At 40.5% G+C, this 20,670-nt stretch overlaps 1 protein-coding gene across 4 annotated transcripts in view; it reads left to right on the forward strand.

The window, feature by feature from the left end:
- The window catches only part of KIAA0232 (KIAA0232 ortholog), a 67,701-nt gene that overhangs the window by 5,931 nt on the left and 41,100 nt on the right, over positions 1-20,670 (forward strand). For 2 of the 4 annotated variants that reach the window (XM_038178789.2, XM_038178790.2), the window contains exon 2: positions 10,794-11,297. In XM_038178789.2, the coding sequence (XP_038034717.2) occupies positions 11,067-11,297 (231 nt within the window). In that variant the 5' untranslated portion in view covers positions 10,794-11,066. The remainder of the gene's footprint in view (positions 1-10,793; positions 11,298-20,670) is intronic. The other 2 variants (XM_038178791.2, XM_072037796.1) reach the window with 1 other exon arrangement.

Here is a 20,670-nt window from a genome sequence, read left to right on the forward strand (position 1 = left end):
TCAGCTTTTCAGAGCTCTTCATTAGCATCGAGCTTCTTGTGCCTGAGATATTACACATTTTTGCACAACTATTAATGAAAACCTTCTCTATATGTAGCTCCCAACTGAATTTGTGATACCATTTTTTAATGGAAAGAGATACCGAAAATACTGTATAGTCAGGCAAGAATATTTGTTTTTAAAACCCTTCGTGGGGCTCTTTTTAAGCTTTTTCAAAAAGACAGTAACGAGTGCTTTGAATCACAGACCAAGTACAGAAAACCTCAACCAAATATAGAGGACTTCAATAGTAAGCATTCAGAGAAGAACCACGTACAAGTTAATGAAATAAAGTAAAATGTATAGCGTGGTCATTGCTGGGTACGGCTGGGTTATTGACTCTGAAGGTATAAATAGCTGGAGAAATACCTCTGCCTTTAAATGGACAGGAGCTATTGCATGTCTGGAATTCATAATTCATTCTCCTTCATTCTCCTTTTCCCTCCCCAGCTGAAAGATGCAAAGTATGCCTCAGACTAAATTTCATTTTAACTGAATTAAATGCTATATGGTTGCGTGAAAATGGTGGCCATGGGGTGGTAAAGAGAACCCAATGCTTTATCGGGGTGGCCCCACTGCCACTGGGGGGTGATGCCCCATGGGTGTCAGTGCCTGGCAGCCCGGTAGGGCACATGGGTGGCTGTGTCTGTGCTTGGAGAGGCTCTGAAGCTGGAGGCAGGTCTGCTGCGATGGACGCCTGCAGGACTTTGTTCTCCAGGCCATTACTGCCTGCCTGGGAATGGGGTTCAGGCTCCAGCAGAGAGCTGCTCACAGGAGGTGGCTCAAACCGCTCCAGGAGTTGGGCAAGGCATCAAGAAGGCAGGAAGCAGAGGGGTCAAAACAGTAGAGAGCATTTGTCTGATCTTTCCGTGATATGGCTGCATTCTTCTCGGTGGCGTTGGAAAGCCCCCATGTGTTCTACGTGGCAGAAAAATTAGTAGGTCTATTGAGATGGGAATGGTAGGAAGCTTACAGGTTTTACGTGCCAAAAGTCCTGAAGATAAGTGTCTCGGTGGGTTTAAAACGTGCTTCCTTGGTGATCTTAGTTATATATTTGGATTTGTTTTTTATTAGCTCTGTTTCTTTTCTTAAACCTGAGAGAATTATCAAAGAGTGATGATAGTAATCAGTAATGTGTAGTCTGCTGCTTTTGTACATGCACGTAGGAAAAGATAGAGCTTTTGATAAATACGTCCTTGTAAAAAATTCTCAGGGGTCTGAACAAAAAAGACTAGCTGTCTCCTCCTTGAAGTTACAGCTAGACAGGGACTTCTCTCCGGCCCTGCAGCAGTCCATCCAAGCCTTCCCTGGGTGTTACAGACGTGAGGTGTGCTGCTGAGACCTGCAGTTTGAAATTGAAACGCTTAAATCATGCTGATACCCTTCACTGGGAAAAAGAAACACAGCAGAACTGTCGGAGAGCTGGTGTTGGCATGGCACTTTGGAGGTGCGTGTATGCCTTCCTCTGAACCAGCACCCAGTGTTCCTCTTGCATTCTCCACACCTTGGTGATCTGCAATATTGCAGGCTAGCTGCAGTGCTGGAGTTAACCTCTCTGTTACCAGAACCTGCAGCAGCAGTACTGTGACATCTCCAGGCTGCTGTTGCAGAGGGATTCTGCTTGTTTGAAGGCTGAATCTGCTGAGTTACACAAAGGCGGCAGTGCCACTTCCTCTCTTACACCTGATGGAGAAATTCTGTGGCAACAAAAGTTGACCGCTTACTTGTGCTTGCCACCCGCCCACCAAAAATGATTTTTCTCCCATGCACAACAAACCGCTCCCATTCATCCGTGCAGCCACGCAGTGGATAGGTTTTGTACAGGGCCAAACTGCTGAGCATCTCCTACCGTTCCTTCCAGGCAAACGCAGGGACATCCTCTCACGGCAGCAGTGCACAGCTGAGGTGCCGTTTACCCTGCCTGGCTTTTGTGTCAGCAGGTTTCCCCATGAAGGTGCTGCTGCTGGTGTCATTCTTCTCTTGAAAGTGTGTTACCGCTAGGATAAAAGCTCTCACTTCTAGTTCTCACAAACTGGCACTGGTGCTGGTAGTAATAGTAATTGCTTCCAATGTTGTCAGTTACCTGTAGTTTCCTAAGTTCACTTTTAAAGTAGAAAATGCTTAAATTCCTTGTCTATAGATTCCAATTTGTATTTTTAAGCTTATTAAAAATACCTATTTCTAAATTAGGTGATGAGAGTACATGTCGCTTTTTACAGATAGGATTTTAAAAAGGCTGTAGTCTTGTTTAAACAAGTAAAACTTAGGTCAAGCACCACTTCTAAATTTAGTTCAAAAGCTTCAACTTTAGTTCAAAATTCAGTTTTGGACAGTAATAAACTAAATTGGAAAAAAAGGCTGTCTCATGGCGGTATACGTTTTTTTTTATGAAGAGAATTATTAGGATTGTATTGATAGATGGATAACCTCGTTTGGACAAATTCTAATTGAAATGATGTAAATGGTGCCAATGTTAATGATGGCTGGCCAGTGAGGCAGTATTTCACTCCTGTAGTTTCATACATCTACAAACATCTTCTGGTTTATTAAAGCAGATCAATATTTGAAGGTGTTCTTAATAGTCAAAAGGCATTTTTATAACAAATACAGAAATTTTGGGAGATGTGATAGTTTTGGCAGGGGCGAGGGGAGCAGTTTACAAGTTCGCTGCCCTTAAACTTGTCTGGTATGGCCACACAATGGATGTGTGGTACCAGAAATTGCTTCGTTTATCAGCTGTGTCAGCTCTGTCAGAACTGCTCCAGACTCCCTGAAGTTAATGGGAATGGATGTACTGGTTATGTGCTGTAAAATGAAGTTACTGCTTTTGGATTTTTTTAATACATCTTTGATAGTGAGCCTTGATCTCCTGAAAGTTTCCTGAGCGATGCTCTGAGACAACCATACTCTGTCTTGAAGATAGAATTTGTTCAGTAAAATATTAAGACACTGTTGAAAGAGGTTCTGCAAAACTTGCCGACTGATAGGGCTCATGAGTTACATCCCTACGTCCTGTTAGTGGAGAGCCACTTCCTATGTATTCACCATGTAAAGGCACTTCTAAGAAGTGTGCTGTACATAATAGGAACCTTTTCAAAAGAGTCTGACTGTGAAGCCACTTCCAGATCTTGTAGTTCTGGAAAGTGAAGAAGTTTTGATACGCGATGGACGTAGTGTGCTGTGACTGTTTGCAGCGTCCATAGGCTTTGCTGCTCGGTTGTGCTTTTCCCTCTATCTTGCCTCTTTTAAACTAACGAATTGTACATCTCCCAGTTTATTTTACACATTTCAAGGAATCAGACTACATATAGCTCACCAAGAATATCGGCATCTCAGCTGTGCAGCTGAACCTTGTGCAGGCGCCTCACCGGCTGACTCGGCAGGCCTCCGTGACTGTTTCCCCCAGCTCCGTTAGCGCTCTGCTCTCCGGCAGGATTGATGTTCTGACATCTTGTCACAAAGTTCGTGTGTGTTAATGTGCAGCTCTGCGAGTGGATCAGCTAATTGAACTCCTCCAGCTCCTTTTCTTTGGAGTGGTGTTCTTGTATTATGGTGAACATGAATGTTTTATGAGAACAACTGTACTGGTGCAGACAAAGGCTTTGTCAAATCCGGTACTTGTCTGCAGCAGCATCTGTAAGTGAGCTGTTGCAGAAGAAAAATGAACAGGGGGAATATTTGGGATACCTCTCCCGAACAGTACCTCTGCCCCGCACTGTTCTCAGTCTTAAGGGATTTCCTGAGCCCAGTGTGGTTTGCCTAGTTGGAAACTTCTGAGGGTCCTCTCCTCAATTTTATTTGGAGCTCATCTAAATATGTATGTTTTGTGTCCTCAGAATCTGACAAGGAATTCCTCATAGCTCTTGTGTGAAGTTTTGTATGGAGTTCTTGCAGTCAGTCCCTATCCAGGGAGGGCACGGCTGTTTTGATATCACAGGACCGAGGCTCTGTGAGCTGCTGTGGGTTAGCTGACACCGCACAGCCACTTGCTCGCTTTTTCCCAGCAGGATGGGGAAGAGGATCAGAAGGGTAAAAGGGAGAGAACTTGTGGGCTGAGATAAGGCAATTCAATGGGTAAAGCAAAAGAAAGAATGAACTCGCTGCTTCCCCCTGAAGGCAGATGTTTTGCCATTGCCAGGAAAGCAGGGTTCCTTCATGAGTAACGGGTACATGGGAGCACAGATGCCCCAACTCCCAACGTCTTTGTGTCGTTCCCCCATCACCAAATCTTTTCCCCAACTTTTACTGCTGAGTGCAACACCACACGGCATGGGACATCCCTTCAGCCACCTGGGTCGGCTGTCCTGGGTCTGCCCCCTCCCAGCCCAGCCTCCTTGCTGGCCGTGCAGCCTGAGAGCCAGAGAAGCCCTTGACACGGTGTGAGCGCCGCTCTGAATAGCTCCAGCACCCCAGTTATCAAGGCTGGTTTGGTCACAAAGCCAAAACATAGCAGGATACGAGCTGCCGTGAAGAAAATTAATTCTAGCCCAGGCCAAGCCAGTGCAATCTCTACCCCATGCTCCTCACCGTTCATGTATGTGTGTGTTAAGCACAGGTTGGGATAATTTAAAGGTGCATCCATTGCAGCAGCGTACAGCGAGTGGGCAAAACGTGAATGTGGTGCCAGAGATGGCTTTGGTTTTGTAATGTGGTTTGGTCTTTCAACTGCTGCTGGCTCCTCGTTTCTGGTTTCATGAAATTTCCAACATACTACTTAGGAGCTTGTTTCTGCGGTGAGCAGTGAGCTCAAAGCTCACTGTTTTGTATAAGGAGCTTATTAGTAGTAGCACGAGGGTTTTATTCCTGCCTGGTCTCCCTTCAAGTTTATCTACGTGGAATTTTGTTTGATTTTTATTGCCGAGTTGCTCAGTTTCATAAAGTCCTGCAGTTTTTCAGTTGCTCTGTGCTCATAGTCCCTGCTAGCTTGCTGTAACTTGCTAAATTCTTCTCTATGTCACTTACCCCATCTTCCAGGTCATTTATGAATTTATTAAGCAACACAGGTCCCAGTGCAAAATCCTACAGAACGGTGCTCGTGCCTTCCTTTGTGTCATCTTGGTTATATCTGCGTTCTTTCTCTTCGCTAAGAAAATGAGGCTTATGTGGTAACTCATGAATTCTTTGAGTAATTCCATTAAGCATTTACACAGGATTAGCAGCTTCAGATTTTCATTTGGATAAGCGTTATGAAAATAGGTGAGCAGATTATTCAAGGAAAAAAAATCTTGCAGTGACAGCCACTCACTGGTTTCTGTCCCGTGTGTGCTTCTCTGATATGACTGAGGTACTCTAGAACCTATATCCATTGTGAAAACAAAATTGTACCACTCGTGCATTTCTCAGTATATATATAAAAGTTAATCCTAAATATCTAAAAGAGCTGTGTGTATGTCTGCGACTACTTTAGCACTCCTTGCTTTCATTCCACTTGGGTGTTTTAATCTGTGCTTATTGTGACACAAGGCTTCTGAAGCTTTGTGGCAGAAATTGTCTGAAATGGGATGGAGGGAGAGGTTAGTTTCCAGCACAAGCATTATCAATTTTTTTGGTTTACGATAGTGTTTCAGAGCCTTAGTCATGAATTGAGTCCCTGCTCTATTTGTTGTACAATAACATCAACCGTCGCCAACACAAAAAAAGGCTGTCCTTGCTCTGAAGACAACACAGCCAAATTTCTTAGATTCACAAAGAATGTGATTAAAAAATAACAGCTTCTTCTGGATTCACATGTCTTTTAAATGCCATGTGAAATTCATTAAGGACACAGATTCCATTGTTCACTGGATTTTTAAATAGGCTTTGTTTCTGGGCTTTGACAGTGCTTTCCCCTGTGTGTGACTGTTTGGCTTGCATATTAAGGATTTGTTGAGATTTTTCACTGAAAGAAACAAAACAAATGACGGTAAAATTGATGATTCCTCCATAATACGTCAGAGAAAATGTGGACTTCTGTTACCATCATATGATGGGACGGTACTTTTGATGGTCAGTCTTCTAGAGGGGGATTGAAAGTTACTAAGGTGAATTCATAACTTTGAATGTTATTGACCACACATGATAAAATTTTCACTTTCAATTTATACTAATTAGGATTTGCAGATTTACCCACGTGTAGTTGTCAGGGAGAGGAAGGATTGTTTGCTGGCTTTTAATAAAACTATTCTGGGGAAAAGTACTGCTAAAATGTATGTTCAGCTTAACAAGTGTGGACTTTGATACTCACATTTAAAGAAAGAATTCTGTAATAGCTTTTTCATTCCTTGAAAAATTGTCATACGTTGTCAGAGATGGAAGCAAAGCAAACCCAACTTTCAAAAACGAGAGCTTTTAATTGTAAACTATGGCATGTGCTGGCACATTTCACCAATTATTAGAGGAAATTTTGTGTAAACAACCCTTAGGACAACTACTGTGTGACAAGGTTTAGTCTAATTGTGAACATCCAGAATGAAGCTCTGGAGGCCCAGGTGTGATGGTTATCCCTCCTGGGAGTGGAGGGAGGGAGGAAGGTGGCATCTGTAGCTTTATCTAAGAGGCTGACTTCTCTGTAGAAGGTGCACAGCAGTGTGTAAGAAAGCTTTGTTGCCTGAGAGTCTTTATTTGCAGATTGTGCAAAGAAATAGATCCTATTGTAGATCCTATTATTTTTTTCCAGTTGGGTATGGACCCTGGTATTGTGAACTTAACTCTGCAAATGGTTTGCCTCATTTTAAGTTATATTTTTATGATCTACAAGAAGCAGTCTTGTCCTTTAGTTTACTGAAAGGACAGTAATAAGGCACTTTTTTTTTTCTATTCCAATATTTTCTGCTCCTTTAAGTCTTGATATTAGGTATATCTTTAGGAAGGCTTGTTAAAGCATGAAGTCTATTTACTTTTTTCATTTAAAGGTGTTTGTTCAGAACCTTTCCATATAAATGTGTAATTTTCAGGGGCCTCTTGGTGCTGATAAAATACAGATGAGGCAACCTTAGATTAATTCAGTGGGTTTTGTGGTTTGGCTTTGTTCACTGTTTTCCAAGATTAAAAACGATTGGGGGGAAAAAAGAACCAACTTTCCCTCTTAAGTTCTGTAAAATAACTGCTTTTTGTACAAAAGGGAATGATGGAGAAAAAAGTTGGTGAAGGTGTGGAAATGTCTCACCTGGCGTGATTTTGTAGAGTTTGCTCTTTCTGTTGGGATGCTAGCACTTTCTGGGTGGGCCTGCGTCAGTTTAAATGAAGAGTGATTTAATTACATCTTTATTTTATTGTACTCTTTAGTAATCTTAGTGTAATTTTGCAGTATAAAACTTATCTGTAGACACAACTGTCACAAAGGTATTTTTGTGGCTCAAGATGCTCTGAATTATTTTTATGCATTTGTCACAGCAATAGCTACATCCCATTTTGCTTACAAGGAAGACTAAGATTTTTGTCTTCAAAAAAGACTATTTACCATAAAAGACAGCACCATAGGGACTGGCGTGGAGCGTTCAGCTTCAATTTCCATACCATTGGTCCTCCTCCTGTGTTTTTTTTTCCTACAGAACACTTCGAGCTGTTGCCTTTGCTGTAACTACGTGTAAGCATACTAAAACTGGGTGACTGTCTACAGCTGTTTGTTTTTTGGGTTCAAGGAACGTTTAGTGGTTATCACACTGAGTCAAGTTTTGAGGAAGAGAATCTATTCTAAAGTAGTCGAAGTGGTGAAGTCAGTGTTTATTTACACAATATTGCAGTCTCTTTCCTGCACAGGACACTTCATAGGCTGGCTGTCACTGACCTTGTGAAGGTCATTGATTGGTGTCACAAAAACTGAAGGCTACTTAAAAGGAAGATGTGCTAGTTAGTGGAGTAAGGAGAAATTCTTTTGAAAGCATTTCATCGTGTATTTTTGACTTTGGCATTTGTAAGTAATCAATACAGTTTTCACAAACTATTGGTAGATATGTGTAGATTTTTATTTAATAATTGTCATTGCAAGGCATGTCCCTCCATCATGTTTTACAGCTGAAAATGGAGAATTCTTTCCAACTTGGTGGTCAAAGTAACAAGCGCTGCACTAGTTCCTAAAGCTGCACTGTCATGTCTGTGTTCAGGTTAGCTGTGACCATTGTGAGGATGGAGGCTGTATTAACGAGACAGTGTGAAAGAGATCAGAAAGGGATGCTGACTTATTTCTCGGATAATATTATCTGTGAAGTTGAGCTTCGCATCTGCTAGCAGAAATGTTTGCTATTTGATAGACGTGTGTTGATTTGATATGAAAAACCTCTGTCTAGTGCTGTGTTGGGAAAATGTTTCCCAGTTTGCATGGAATTTTATTCTGAAACATAATGGGAATAGGTGCTTAGCACTTCTTGTAAAGCAAAGTACTTGAGACAGTTGTAACAAGAGAATTCTCAAAGACTATTTCATTTTTTTTTCGATTTCCAGTTTTTATATTTGTGTTTTTTGTTTTTTTTTAAACATAATAAAATAATGTTAAAAAGAGGACTTGAAATGTGATATTCAAAAAAGCTTGACCAGTACTTGAACATTACCGAAATTTTATTGTCTGTTTCTTAACTCCAGCGATGATCTCTGTCTCTCTTGCTGCCTCTCCCCACCCATCTAAGGAAGCCAGGCGTACTGCAGCTGGTCAGCCAAAGCGATGCTTTGTCACAATAGATCTCAGCAGCTGAAGTCCTCAAATGCCTCATGTAAATACATGTCAAGATAGGAAAGAGAGGCTGTGTTTTCACCTTATTCAGGGAAAAGCTGAAGCATGAACTGAGTCCTTACAAGATGCTGAACATGTAGCCATGTGTTTAAGTAACTCTGAGTTGAAACGACTCATTTTCCAGAAGCCCTTTGCTATGCTGTGTGTCAGGTAGTCAAAGCATACAGTGGAAAATGTCACCACCTTAAGCAAGCCCTTCCCATGTTCTCCCCTGGACTTGTTTTGATGGTGTCTTTGCAAACCACTGACAGCTTCAGATGTGTCTTCTGCCCCCCCTCCACTCTCTGCATGCTGTAAGAGAAGAGATGAGAGGTAGATGAGAGACCTACAGGATTAGAAGCAACACATTTCTTGGTTACTATCTCCCCCTTGCTTTTTTTTTTCTTGTTTGTTTCTCTCTTTTCATAATTGCACGCCCCAGTGGAACTTTCTACCAGCTCTGCCCAAACAGTGCTGATTTCCTGAACGTTCAGCTAGTGCTGCTCCCTGCCCCAAAAAAGACAGCTCAGGAGGGCAGTTTCCCCAGATCTTTAAAATGTAATGTTTGGGGAGCATTGAGCATGGGGATGTTCATCGCATGAAAAGATCCACATCTCTTCTTGTGCCAGTGGGAGAAGGAAAGGAGAAAAAAAAAAAAAAAAAAACTTTGCAAGGTGTTTCACTGTACTGTTATTTGTGCTTGCCTGTGAGAGTCTGACCAATACAGAGATGTTACTGACACAGCCTGAATACTGTTGTGTTACCTCCTTACTCAAACGGAGATCTCCATCGGAGCCATAAGGTGGCTTTAACTAGCGTAGGCTTTTGTCATAGAGCTTTTTTTGCCTTTTTTTTTTTTTTTTTTTTTTTTCCCCAATGCTGTCACAGTTAATTCAGTAAAGCTCTGGAATATGCAGCTGTACTGGGGCAGTGATGCAAAGAAAAACCTGTAACTCCTAAAAACTCTGATCTTTTGTTTTGTAGACATAGGTGTCTGCTGTAAGGGCACCTTTTAGTTTTGTTTGGCCCCCGAACATGTGCTATGTGCACCCTATTGTTCAGTTACCTTAGGTGATGGCTGTTCTGAGCAAATTGCTCCCAGCATCTTGCAGGGGGTTGAAGTAAAGCAGGAGGTACTGCTTAGATGCTTCAGGCTTCTTGTTTCCTTTCCTTCAGGCTTTGTTTCCTGCAGGACCTGCCTTCCTCGGGGTTAGAGGGGAGAACGCCTCCACATGTGGGGCTTGCATGTTCTGCCCCTCACCTGCCCAGAATTGATTTGGGGTTACAGGTGTTCTCACTCTTAGGCTGGATTAGAGTGTAAACTTGCTAAGGCAAGGCTGGGGTATTCAGTTACGTATTGAAGGTTGAATGTTAATTCTTACATGTATCAATTCTGCTCAAATTTTTTGAAGTTATTTCAGAAATTCGTATATTTATGTGGACAGGTTTTGCATGATGAAATGCTCTGTTGGCCTGAGGCAAAGAAAATACTGAAACTTTAAAAAAAAAAAAAAATTAGAAAAACCCCAAACCCAATGATAGCAACTATTTAGTGATAGGGTGTGAGAAACAGTTCTGTTGGTCTGATGAAACTCCTGGCCAGATGAGTTTCATAATTTCAGTGTTTTATAAACATTATGCTTTTTTGTTTGTTTCATAAATGGTAATCACATCAAAACAATAGGATTATATTGTTTTGTAGTGATGCAAAATATGTAGTTTGATATCAACTGAAGTGAATTTCTTTGTTCGAAGTGTCTCTTTTCAGCTGATAAAGTAGTAAAACCTCAACTTGCTTGTAAAGCTGGGCCAAACATATTTCAATCAATGCAATAGTTGTGAAGCGTTTGATGAAGGAGCCTGTCTTTCTGCATTAGAAAGTGCCTTTTCCGAAGTCACCTTTAAACTTGGAATAATGCCTGTTACTCTTGGAAAGGACGCTGAGCAGCTGTACTGTATAGGTGGAGTCAGCAGTATCTAAATGACTACTTTTGACTTTATTTTTCTCTGTTTAATATTATTCATGTATGGATATCTAATATCACAACTTCTCATTTTTTCCTCTTTATAGGTCCTGCTGGGGACTTGCATCTGGCCTCAATGTGAAATTAAGGTAGAAAAACACATCTACATATGTGTTTGCTATTAGGATTTAGTTTATTCACTGGTCATGCCTGAAGAGTGATGTTCGTCTCTAGACGGCTAACTGCCAGGAAATATAAATGATTGTCCTAGAAGTCAAGCCTCTCTCCTATTTACTGGAGTGAAAATCACCTCCAGATACCGACGGAATATCAACTACAGAAAATGCTTCACGTTATAAGGATGCCAACCACCTAGATTCATGCGCCCTATCTGTACAGTTGTTGTGGATGGTTTGCCATCTGAAAGCTCCTCAAGCTCTTATCCAGGCCCTGTATCTGTTTCTGAAATGTCTCTGCTACATGCTTTGGGTCCAGTGCAGACCTGGCTGGGACAAGAGCTAGAGAAGTGTGGCATTGATGCCATGATTTATACTCGGTATGTCCTCAGTCTTCTGCTGCATGATAGCTATGACTACGACCTGCAGGAACAGGTATTTACATATTTTAGATGTTGTCCAGTGAAAGTGAGTTTTTGTATCAATTCTGTTTTGTGTATTGTACTTGGGCATGGCTCCCGTGGTGGGGGGTGGTTGTCTTTCAGTGTGTGGGTGGAAGGGGGGTATAAACCCACGGGGATCAAATTCAGTGGGTGAGCTGAGGTTGGTGTAGTGAGTTTGCTTTATCAGCAATCACACTGAACAAAATTTTAGCATTACTGCAATCAATAGTAGAGTTATTAATACTGGAATGTCATGTGTCATAAACATAGACCTTCAGTACTCGTGCCTTTAAGACATATTTAATATTGGAACATGAGTAAACTTGTGTAATTTTTGTAAGCTGTGTGTCAAATTAGGCTGCTTCACAGTAGCCTGTAGACTTCCCATCACTTCTCCTCACAGATTTAATCTCATGCTATTTTCAGTAAAGAATAAAAAGGAATACATATTTTACTAGCCAAGGATCTAAAATATTTTATTGCAAATAGAGTGTTTATCTTCTAAAAGAATGTTAATGCTGAGTTCTGACAAAAGGCATGCAAAAGAATTGTTGAACAGTGAGTTGCGATACATGGCCCTGATTCAAAATGGGTTGGGGAGCAAAAGTGAAGCCATACAACAAACAACTCAGTTACTGTTCCCATGTGCCTTTATTGCTAAAGATTTTGTGTGTCCCAAGAATATTCTCTTTGCTCCTAATTTCAACTCATTTTTTTATTATTTTTAGGTGTGTATGTGTTTGTTTTTTTCTTCATTTCTCTGCATCATGAATCTATATCAAAATACTGTTAATAGAGGATTTTTTTTTTTTTGGATGGAGAACTTGGCATTTTCAAGGAGTAAGGGTGCTGCCTGGACTTCTTTATAAGGTGGTTGCAATTAATGTGAAAGGGGGAAGGAAGGAAAGTGTATACCACTTATTTGGTGGCTTCATTATTAGTTCTTTTTTCTTGCTGTTGTTTTGGTGATATTTTGAATATTGGAACCTAAGTCCTTCAGATTTTTTTTTTCTAGTCAACCTTTTTAAAAGTTGAGCAAGAACAATGCAGGATATTGTGGAACAGATGTGAAAATAGCTGAAACGAGCAAAAAAAGTCAGATACTGCTAGTTTCTGAACTCTTAGCAACTGTTACTGTGCATGAAAGCCCTCCATGTTTCTGTTGTGCAAAACAGAAAACTTCATGTGCAAAAGTAATTTATGTGCGAAAGGTCATCTGACAACAGTGGAAGCCACCAGGAACAACCTCATGATTTATAATAATAATAAAGATAAAACAAAAAACAAAAATGCTGTAAGCACTATTCAGAAGATCTCTAAACAGAGAACTTATTTAGGTCTTGGTCAGATGTGAATGGCTGCTTTTTGGAAAGTGGAGAGAATAAAGTTCTACAACCCATTAAAAAGGAGGGCTTAGGGGGAGGAGAGAAAAACGAATCAAGTGAAACCCAACAGAATTTTAGAAGGTTTAAAAATAACCCTGTGGCCAGACTTCTCAGTCCATTTTGGAGCATAGTCATAACTGTAAATCACTACTGTGATAAACTAATTTTTGCACTTCAGTCATTTTAAATTTCTTTTTATCACGCCTTGCAAGAAGCAGAATAACTGCATTACGAAAACCTCATTCATTTTATTTCTCATCTCAACATCTTAGCTGGGTGCTTTGTGTAGTGATAGCAGAGCTTTAAGGAATGTTCCTGTTCTTTTTCCAAGTTGATTATCTGAACTTAACGAGCCAAAGAGAAGAGTAGCAAATGCTGACAGCATAGCCCAAATGTGTGTTGCTGTACTGGTGCTGTTAGATGCATAGAGGATGTCTTCTGAATGGCATCTAGATATTAAGCTTGAAAGTTTTTTCTACCTCCTCCAATTTGATCCCTGCTTATAACACACTCTTACCATATTTGTTCACGTTATTTCAATAACCATTCTCGAAGTTTTGAGGTCTAGTATCGGTTGTATCAATTTGGTTTTGTGATGGCACTCTGTAAAAGTGATTGGATGCATATGTTACCAAACACGCTGCTACCTAATTCCTTTCTTGAACAGCTTAAGTCTTTGAAACTGAAAATATATAGGAAGAGCTGAGGAAATTTTAAAACGTTCTCCTCTGTATTTTTTTTATTATGGCCTTGCATTTTAAAAAGAATTTTGGTTTAGGTAAGTCATTCAGAAACAAGAGTCTAGATTCTGAAAAACAAGTTTGCATTGAAGCAGTTTCAGTTCAATTTTGATGATAGGTACAATATTAAGACAGACAGAGGAAGAGCAAATACCAGCACTGTTTACAGGTAGGCATCAGGGAAAAGTGCAGCAATTAAATATCTAAAGGAGAGAAATATTTTACGAGTAAAATATTGAGAGATGCTGAGCTTCTGATTAATTCCAGGGGTAGAATTGGTTCTTGGCATCTCAGGAATTTTTCCCCCATGCAATTCTTTTGATTCTTGAGAAATATGACAATTTCCAGGGGAAGAAATATCCTCAATAGTGGATTTATTTAAATTATTTTTCTTTTCTTTCTGTGGGGGCATGATTAGCCATCATTTCTTTCAAAAAATACAGCAGTGATGTCTATTTTGAACAGGTTAAAGAGAATCTCTAAGCACTGCACAGAATAACAAATAATACTGGAATCCATTCTGATGCTTGGGATAGGAGAGTGCCGCAGGGAACAAACTATTTAGGAAATACTAATCTTAAGGATAGTGTATAATCATCTTCATTAGGGATGTTGTAAACTGTAGTTTAGATAGTCATTAAGATCTTTCCTCCTCAGGATGTTGATGACATCATTAGCACTGTTTTAATTGCTTTAGGAAGCCTCCTTCCTTGCTTTTTTTATGGTGTTTTGGTGTCATCAACTGCAGCAGGGAAAATTGATGCATGAAGTCGTGGACTGAGTTTACATCAGGTAAGTACAGAAAGATTTAAAATTAAAAAACGAAGCAAAAAGCATCCACAACCTTACTGTGTGAACCCAGCTATTTAAGATGTCAATGTTACTGTGTTAGCAGTTGCTTCTGTTTACAGTGACAAAATAACTATTTCAGGAGAATATGGGAGTCTTAATTGACTAGCTCTTCAGGGTTTAGTGTTGAGAATAAGCAAGATGTTCCCTTCTGTTTTGTTAGTGATACATGATACGTGGTTCCCATTCTTGATTATGCTGCTGACTTCTATGCCTCTTATCACTTGATCTCTTTTCCTCCAATATTGCCCAGTTCTGTACAATGAGGTAGTTTGATATATGGATAGAAGATACAATGTGGTTAAGGGTTTGGGATGTGTGTTTTTTTGGTTGGTTGGTTGCTTTTCTTATTTTTTGTTTTGTTTTCACTGTTCATTCCATGGCTTGCCCAATTAGAGTGGTTTCTGTTGGGTGTAGTTACATTTTAGCAGGTTTAATATTGCTGAATGCTAGATAAGTAAGCAGTGAGTTCTTAGGGACTTAATATTGCCTTTTTTCAAGGCTTGTGTTTAGAAGACATAGTGTTTTCTGTACAGAAATGGTAGATGAAAGTGAAACCCTAATACGCTGCAACCAAGTTTAGCTGGGATGTTTGCATTTTTTGTTCTGACTCACTGGCTTGAATCTAAAAATATTGGGAAAATGGGTAAGAAGGTACATTTTGCCCAGCTATATTCCCAAATCCTAGAGAGCCTTTAAGGAGGGGATCTCATTTATGCTGAATTGCACAGTGCCCCCAGAGCTGTTATACATTGCATGCTGCAGTTATGCGTGTATTAGACATAGCTATCAAGTATCTCTGTAACACCTTCTAAACATATGCACTGTAAATGTTATAAAGAAAAATAAATACTGGAGTTAACTTGATTATCATTGACATTATAGCATAATTTTCATGCAAGCCAGATGTATCTGTGAATACTTGCTGCCTTTGGAAATCCAAAAACTTAAGATTTGAAAGATCTTAAGCAGTCCTTAATTCTTAGTGCTTTTGGTCTGTAAAGGAAAAACCTTATAAAAATTGGTATGGATTTAAGCAATAGACTATGATGGAAACAAAATACAGAATGTTTCTTTAAGTGTATAAGCTTTATCATTTGTATTTTATTTTTGTTTGTTTAGAAATAAATGATAAATAAAAGTTAAAACCCCATGGAATTACTGAGGAATCTTTAAGTTTGGGGGACCGGAGAAATGCTGCTAGGGGATAGCTGAAAATTCGGAGGCACCCTTTTGACTGCAAATTAGACTGGCTTTTAACCAGAATGCCTTGATCTTAATGTTTCCTGATATTCGACTAACTAGGTGCTTTTAAGATTTCTGACTGTAGTTTAAATGCTAATTAAAAGTATATTTATAGATACGTGTGCTCTCAAACCAGTTTGTGATACAGAAATACTGCACTAAGTCAGCATGCTCTGTGCAGCACTAAGCATTGCCCTAAAATATATTGTGTGAAATTGTATTTCACTGGTCTTCATTTGCTCTGTATTAGAGTCAGTGTTCTCTGGTATCTTTTATATCCTGGTTGTAAGCACAGCTCTTTCAGAATATAACAGGTTCATCTTTTTTTTTTTTTGCCTGCGGACAGTTCTTCCTTTGGAAGGAAACAAAACAAACAAACCAACACCCCAACACAGAAGCAAACTAACCCCCAACAGCTAGACACTGCGAGATAAAGGCTTTGTTTGTAAGCCTCTGGTCATGCAGCAGGAAGGCCTAAATGCATTTGTTATGCATCCTTTCCATATCAAGTGCTGTCTGTTGTTTTTTTTATCTCCTTCTTTTCACTTTTTTTTTTTGAAGTTGACCTTTTTTCTGACCCTCAAAAGTAAAAATCCTAGAGATTTTTTTTAGAAAGGTAATGCTTTCCAAAATCTTGGAATTAAGTAGCTGTTGTACTGCAAACTGTGCTCTTCTGTGACTGCCATGAGATTAACCTCTTGATTTTGAAGTTTGGGGGAGACGGCAGGAGGCCTTTCTTGAAGATTTATTATTTACAGACTCATTTGAAATAGTTTTGTTCAGGTGATCTTTTACATACGGGGATAGAAACAGTCTTCAGAGTAACAGCTACACTTCTGCTGAATCTGATCATAGCTTCTAGTCTTACTTTTCATCATTAGCATATACTCAGAGCCCCAGAATGCAATTTCCTCCTTTATATAAAGGGAAGAACAGGGTGGTGGAAAAGAGGCCTCAGCCCACACATGATAAACTTTAGCTCCGTGCCCTGTGGCTGGATCTCCACAGATGCTTTTGGCCTAGCTTTGTGCAATGGGCTGGGGATGCTGCCGCCAGCCGTCCTGCACTTGGTGATGTGCTGGTGACAAGAGACACTTCTTGCTGGCAGCACTGGGCCACCAGCCCGGTTATAGGATCCAGCCCAACGTGTGGCATTGCTCTGCCAGCCATCCCATGGGAACCCAGCAGAGGGACCCAGCCATCCCATGGGAACCCAGCGGAGTGGATTCATGTCAGAGTAATGGCCATTTAGGGGTTAAGGATTTATCTTAGGGAGATAGAGGTTGGGTTTTGCTGTGGTTGTTTCGTTTTGAAGTGACAATCACATCTGCAGCATAAAGGTGTGAGGGGAAAGGAGGGTTTGGTCCTCTCTACTAACCTAAGCCTGTATTAAACATTAACTGGCTAGTGTGCCTTTCTAGCAGAACATGACAGTGAAGATTGCAATTGCTCTTTTGTCATCCCTAAGAAACAACTGGGTCATTGAGAAATGATTTGTTAATGAATTAAAATATGCAGAGTACAGTTCCGTTACCGTAGGGCAGCGCCTGTGACTGTTATGTGTAAGTGTTATTAAGTTTCAGAGCTCACCAGCAATTTATAAATTTGAGGTCCTTAGAGTAATCCCGTGTGTGTGTTTGCAAGATTGGAAATAAAGCTTTTTCTCATACATAAACATAGAAAGTGAAGAAAGAGCAAATCCATCGGGTATGGCAAACAGTCCTCAAGTTAATATGCCAGTATGGCTTATTTATTAATAGGAAATCATTTAACTTTTATAAACTATCACATAAGTAATTTTAAGAGTTTGTAGAGGAAAACTTAGCCTTGCATTTTGTTCAAGGGAGACTAGCTGAGGACTATCAAAGTGTCAGTCTTACTTAATCTTTTGAAAATAAGTCCTTTGTATGTGCAGAACTTGGTGAGAAGCTGCTGGCAGTTTGAGCACTGCAGCTCAGGTTCTTACGGGTGCAGTGCCTCTAAGGGACTCAGCCCCCCCCTCCCATTACTTGACGCTTGTTCTGTTAATTCAGACATGATTGCTCTGTCCCATATTTCTGTCTTGGTGACTGCTAGACAAGGGCTAGAGCTGGTGGTGCACCATGGACGGTGCATTTGTGTTCTTACTTTGTTTTAAGGGCAGGAATTGTGATGGCAGGGACTGGAGCTCACCAGCAGGCTCCTCAGATCAGTGTCTTGTGCAGACTGTAAGGTGTCGGGGTGCTCTGCTTCAGCTGATACCTTAGTGCAAAAGGCTGTGGGAGCTACTGGAAAGCATTTGTTCTCAACAAGTGTGGTTACCAGATATTTTTTATTCATGCAGTCTCCTGTCTTTGTACTCGTGTGTGCAATCATGTTTAAGTGCTGATGCCTTTGCAAGCATGTCTGTTCCATGGTGCGAAACATCATTTCAGGACATCAGAGTTACCTGGGCTCTTTGGCGCCTCTTGGGTGTGCTAACCTGCTGGAGTAGGCGCATCTGTCATCTAGTTAATGATATCATCAGCTTCTCTTCTGAGTAATCAAAGCAATCTTGGAAACATGTACCATGTTACCTTTTTGTGACTTTCTAAATAGCATCTAATGCTTAGTTATCCTGTATCTCTCACTCACAGTCACCGAAGAATAATGGAATCGCTTCTGTGTTGTTACCACTGCTGATCTGTTCTTACAAAGGCTTACAGAACGTAGAGCAGAGGTACAAAATCAACTGCCAGGCTGGTTATTCTTCCTGTGGGTCAGGATTTATTAGCAGCCATCTCTGCACTGATATAAGTGTCCTGGTTCTGACTGTGGGGTTGGCTGAGATACCTCGTTAGTGCTCTTCATACTGCAGACCAGCATATGGCAGTACGCTCACCATGTCTCCAAGCACAGGTGTGCACTACCTAAATTCTGTGAAATCAGATGATTACAGTAGTATATGATGCTTGCCATACAATTTAATTCCTAAGTTCAAGAGAGCAATGATAACATGCTGTGAAATAGCTTCCCGAGTCATAACGTGTCCCTGTCAGACATCTGGACCATGTAGCAGCAGTTTCTGTTGAATTTCTGTCCTTTTCTGCCATGTAGGTAAGGCATGTAAGCAACGTGATTTCTTAGTAGCCCTGGCTATAGCCTTACTACGTTTTCTTTTCTACGTTTACTTTAATTGGAAAACTTAAGGCAGCCTGCTCTTCAAACAGGATTTCAACAGATGCAGCATTTGCATGTTCTCTAGCTCTTGGGAGTGGGTGTGATCAAATTTCTTTTGCTTGGTTTCAGCCGAGAGTGAACAACACGTAGACTGCTCTTTCAAGTTTGTAGGATTATAAGCAAGAGTTTGTAATTGACACACACTCAATTTAGAGTATTTTATACCCAGTTTGATTGGCTTTGATATGCCCAGTTCTTCCCTGCCTGCAAATTGTGGACTCATTGGTTCTGAATGCCTTGAGGACCTTGAAGTCATAGCAGCGCATGCTGTGGTCTCATGTGCTGTCAGCTCTTCTCTTACAATTCAACCACGTAGGATTGTTGTGCTCCACTTGGAGCAGCTGGGAACGAGGTGACTGCAGTGGCTTTGCAGGTACTTTGCTATACCCAGAGCTTATCACGTGGTTCTCTGCTTCTTCACAAAAAAGTCCAAGGTGAATTCTTCCACTGGTAAGAACTAGATTTGGAATAATGATCTAATAATAAAGAATGCTTTTCGGTCTCCTCTGTTCTTTGGCCAGCATGGCTTCTGACACAGAGAAGGCTTGTGCTGCTCTTGCTGATTGTCTTTTGGAGAGTGTAAGCTGAGCTGGTGCCCCTATTTTCATGTATGTCTTCTGAATTCTAGCATATGCGTTAACTCATTATCTTTGTCTCAGTCTGAGGCAAGGCTCAGTCGGGAATGTCAGAGCCAGTCCTCATCCATTAGACCTTCAACTTTCATTGTAATGAGATGCAGTTCTCTTAAGCTTGTCACAAAAGCCATGATGAATAGATAGATATCTAAGCAAATTCTGAAAGTTTTGTCCTCACTCTATTTAGGGGAAGTATTTTATTTTTTTTCCAGGAAAGATCACTTAAGCTGTTCATGCAGTCTGCTTCTTGAATAATTTTAAAATGCAGTTTTCCCTTTACTCTCTGCGCTATGAGATCCTTCTACAGGTAGTAAGGACCTAATCCATTTTTTATATCATTCGTGGCTATTTTCTTCCATTCCTTTGCCTATCCCAACATCTCGGAGTTGACTTAGAGTTTTTTGGTGAAATTTTTGGAAAAGCTTTCTTGCAGTGCACAGTAGTTCATACCCAAATATATGAATATTGTATTTGATTATTAACTGTGAAATTAACTTAACTTTGCTGCCAGAAGAAGCCAGGATGCTGTACCCCCCTAGATTTTCATTAGGTCAGATTGCATAGCCTGGGCTTTTTTTTTGTTTATTCTTCCCTTAAAAGTCTTGATAGCTGACACTGCCTTAAAATAAACTGTTGATAGACTTAAGCAGAGAAGTTTTAATGGACAACATGTTAATACTCAAATTATTCTGGGTGTGTTTGCAGAGAAGAAACATGAGTGCCTTTGGAGAACACTGCTGCCTTGAGTTTAGGCTATTCCATCTCATAGGCAGAGTAAAGATTTGCAAATTTGGGGTTTGTAATGCCATATACAATTCATGACCTCAATGTTGCAGTTGTTTTGGGTGCTCTGTCTTTTCCTGCTTTTGGGTTTCTAAGGAAGCAAGGCTCATGCATTCATCATTCTCCATATGAGTGTCTACTGCAATTTTTTCCCTTTGGCCTTTCCAGTAAATTCACACAGAATCACAGAATCACAGAATTTCTAGGTTGGAAGAGACCTCAAGATCATCGAGTCCAGCCTCTAACCTAACACTAACAGTCCCCACTAAACCATATCCCTAAGCTCTACATCTAAACGTCTTTTGAAGACTTCCAGGGATGGTGACTCCACCACCTCCCTGGGCAGCCTGTTCCAGTGCCTAACAACCCTTTCAGTAAAGGGTTGATAAAATTGATAAAGTATTTTGTTTGCATTTGGGCGTTTCAAGTCTTGTAAGAGAGGTTTCTCCTGCAGCTTGGCTAATGCCCCACTTTGGAACAAGCAGACAAACCTTAATTGTTCTATATGGCACTTGATAGGAACCGGCCCT

The sequence above is a fragment of the Anas platyrhynchos genome, chromosome 4 (genome assembly GCF_047663525.1).
Source record: "Anas platyrhynchos isolate ZD024472 breed Pekin duck chromosome 4, IASCAAS_PekinDuck_T2T, whole genome shotgun sequence".
In the NCBI taxonomy this organism is placed as follows: Eukaryota; Metazoa; Chordata; class Aves; order Anseriformes; family Anatidae; genus Anas; species Anas platyrhynchos.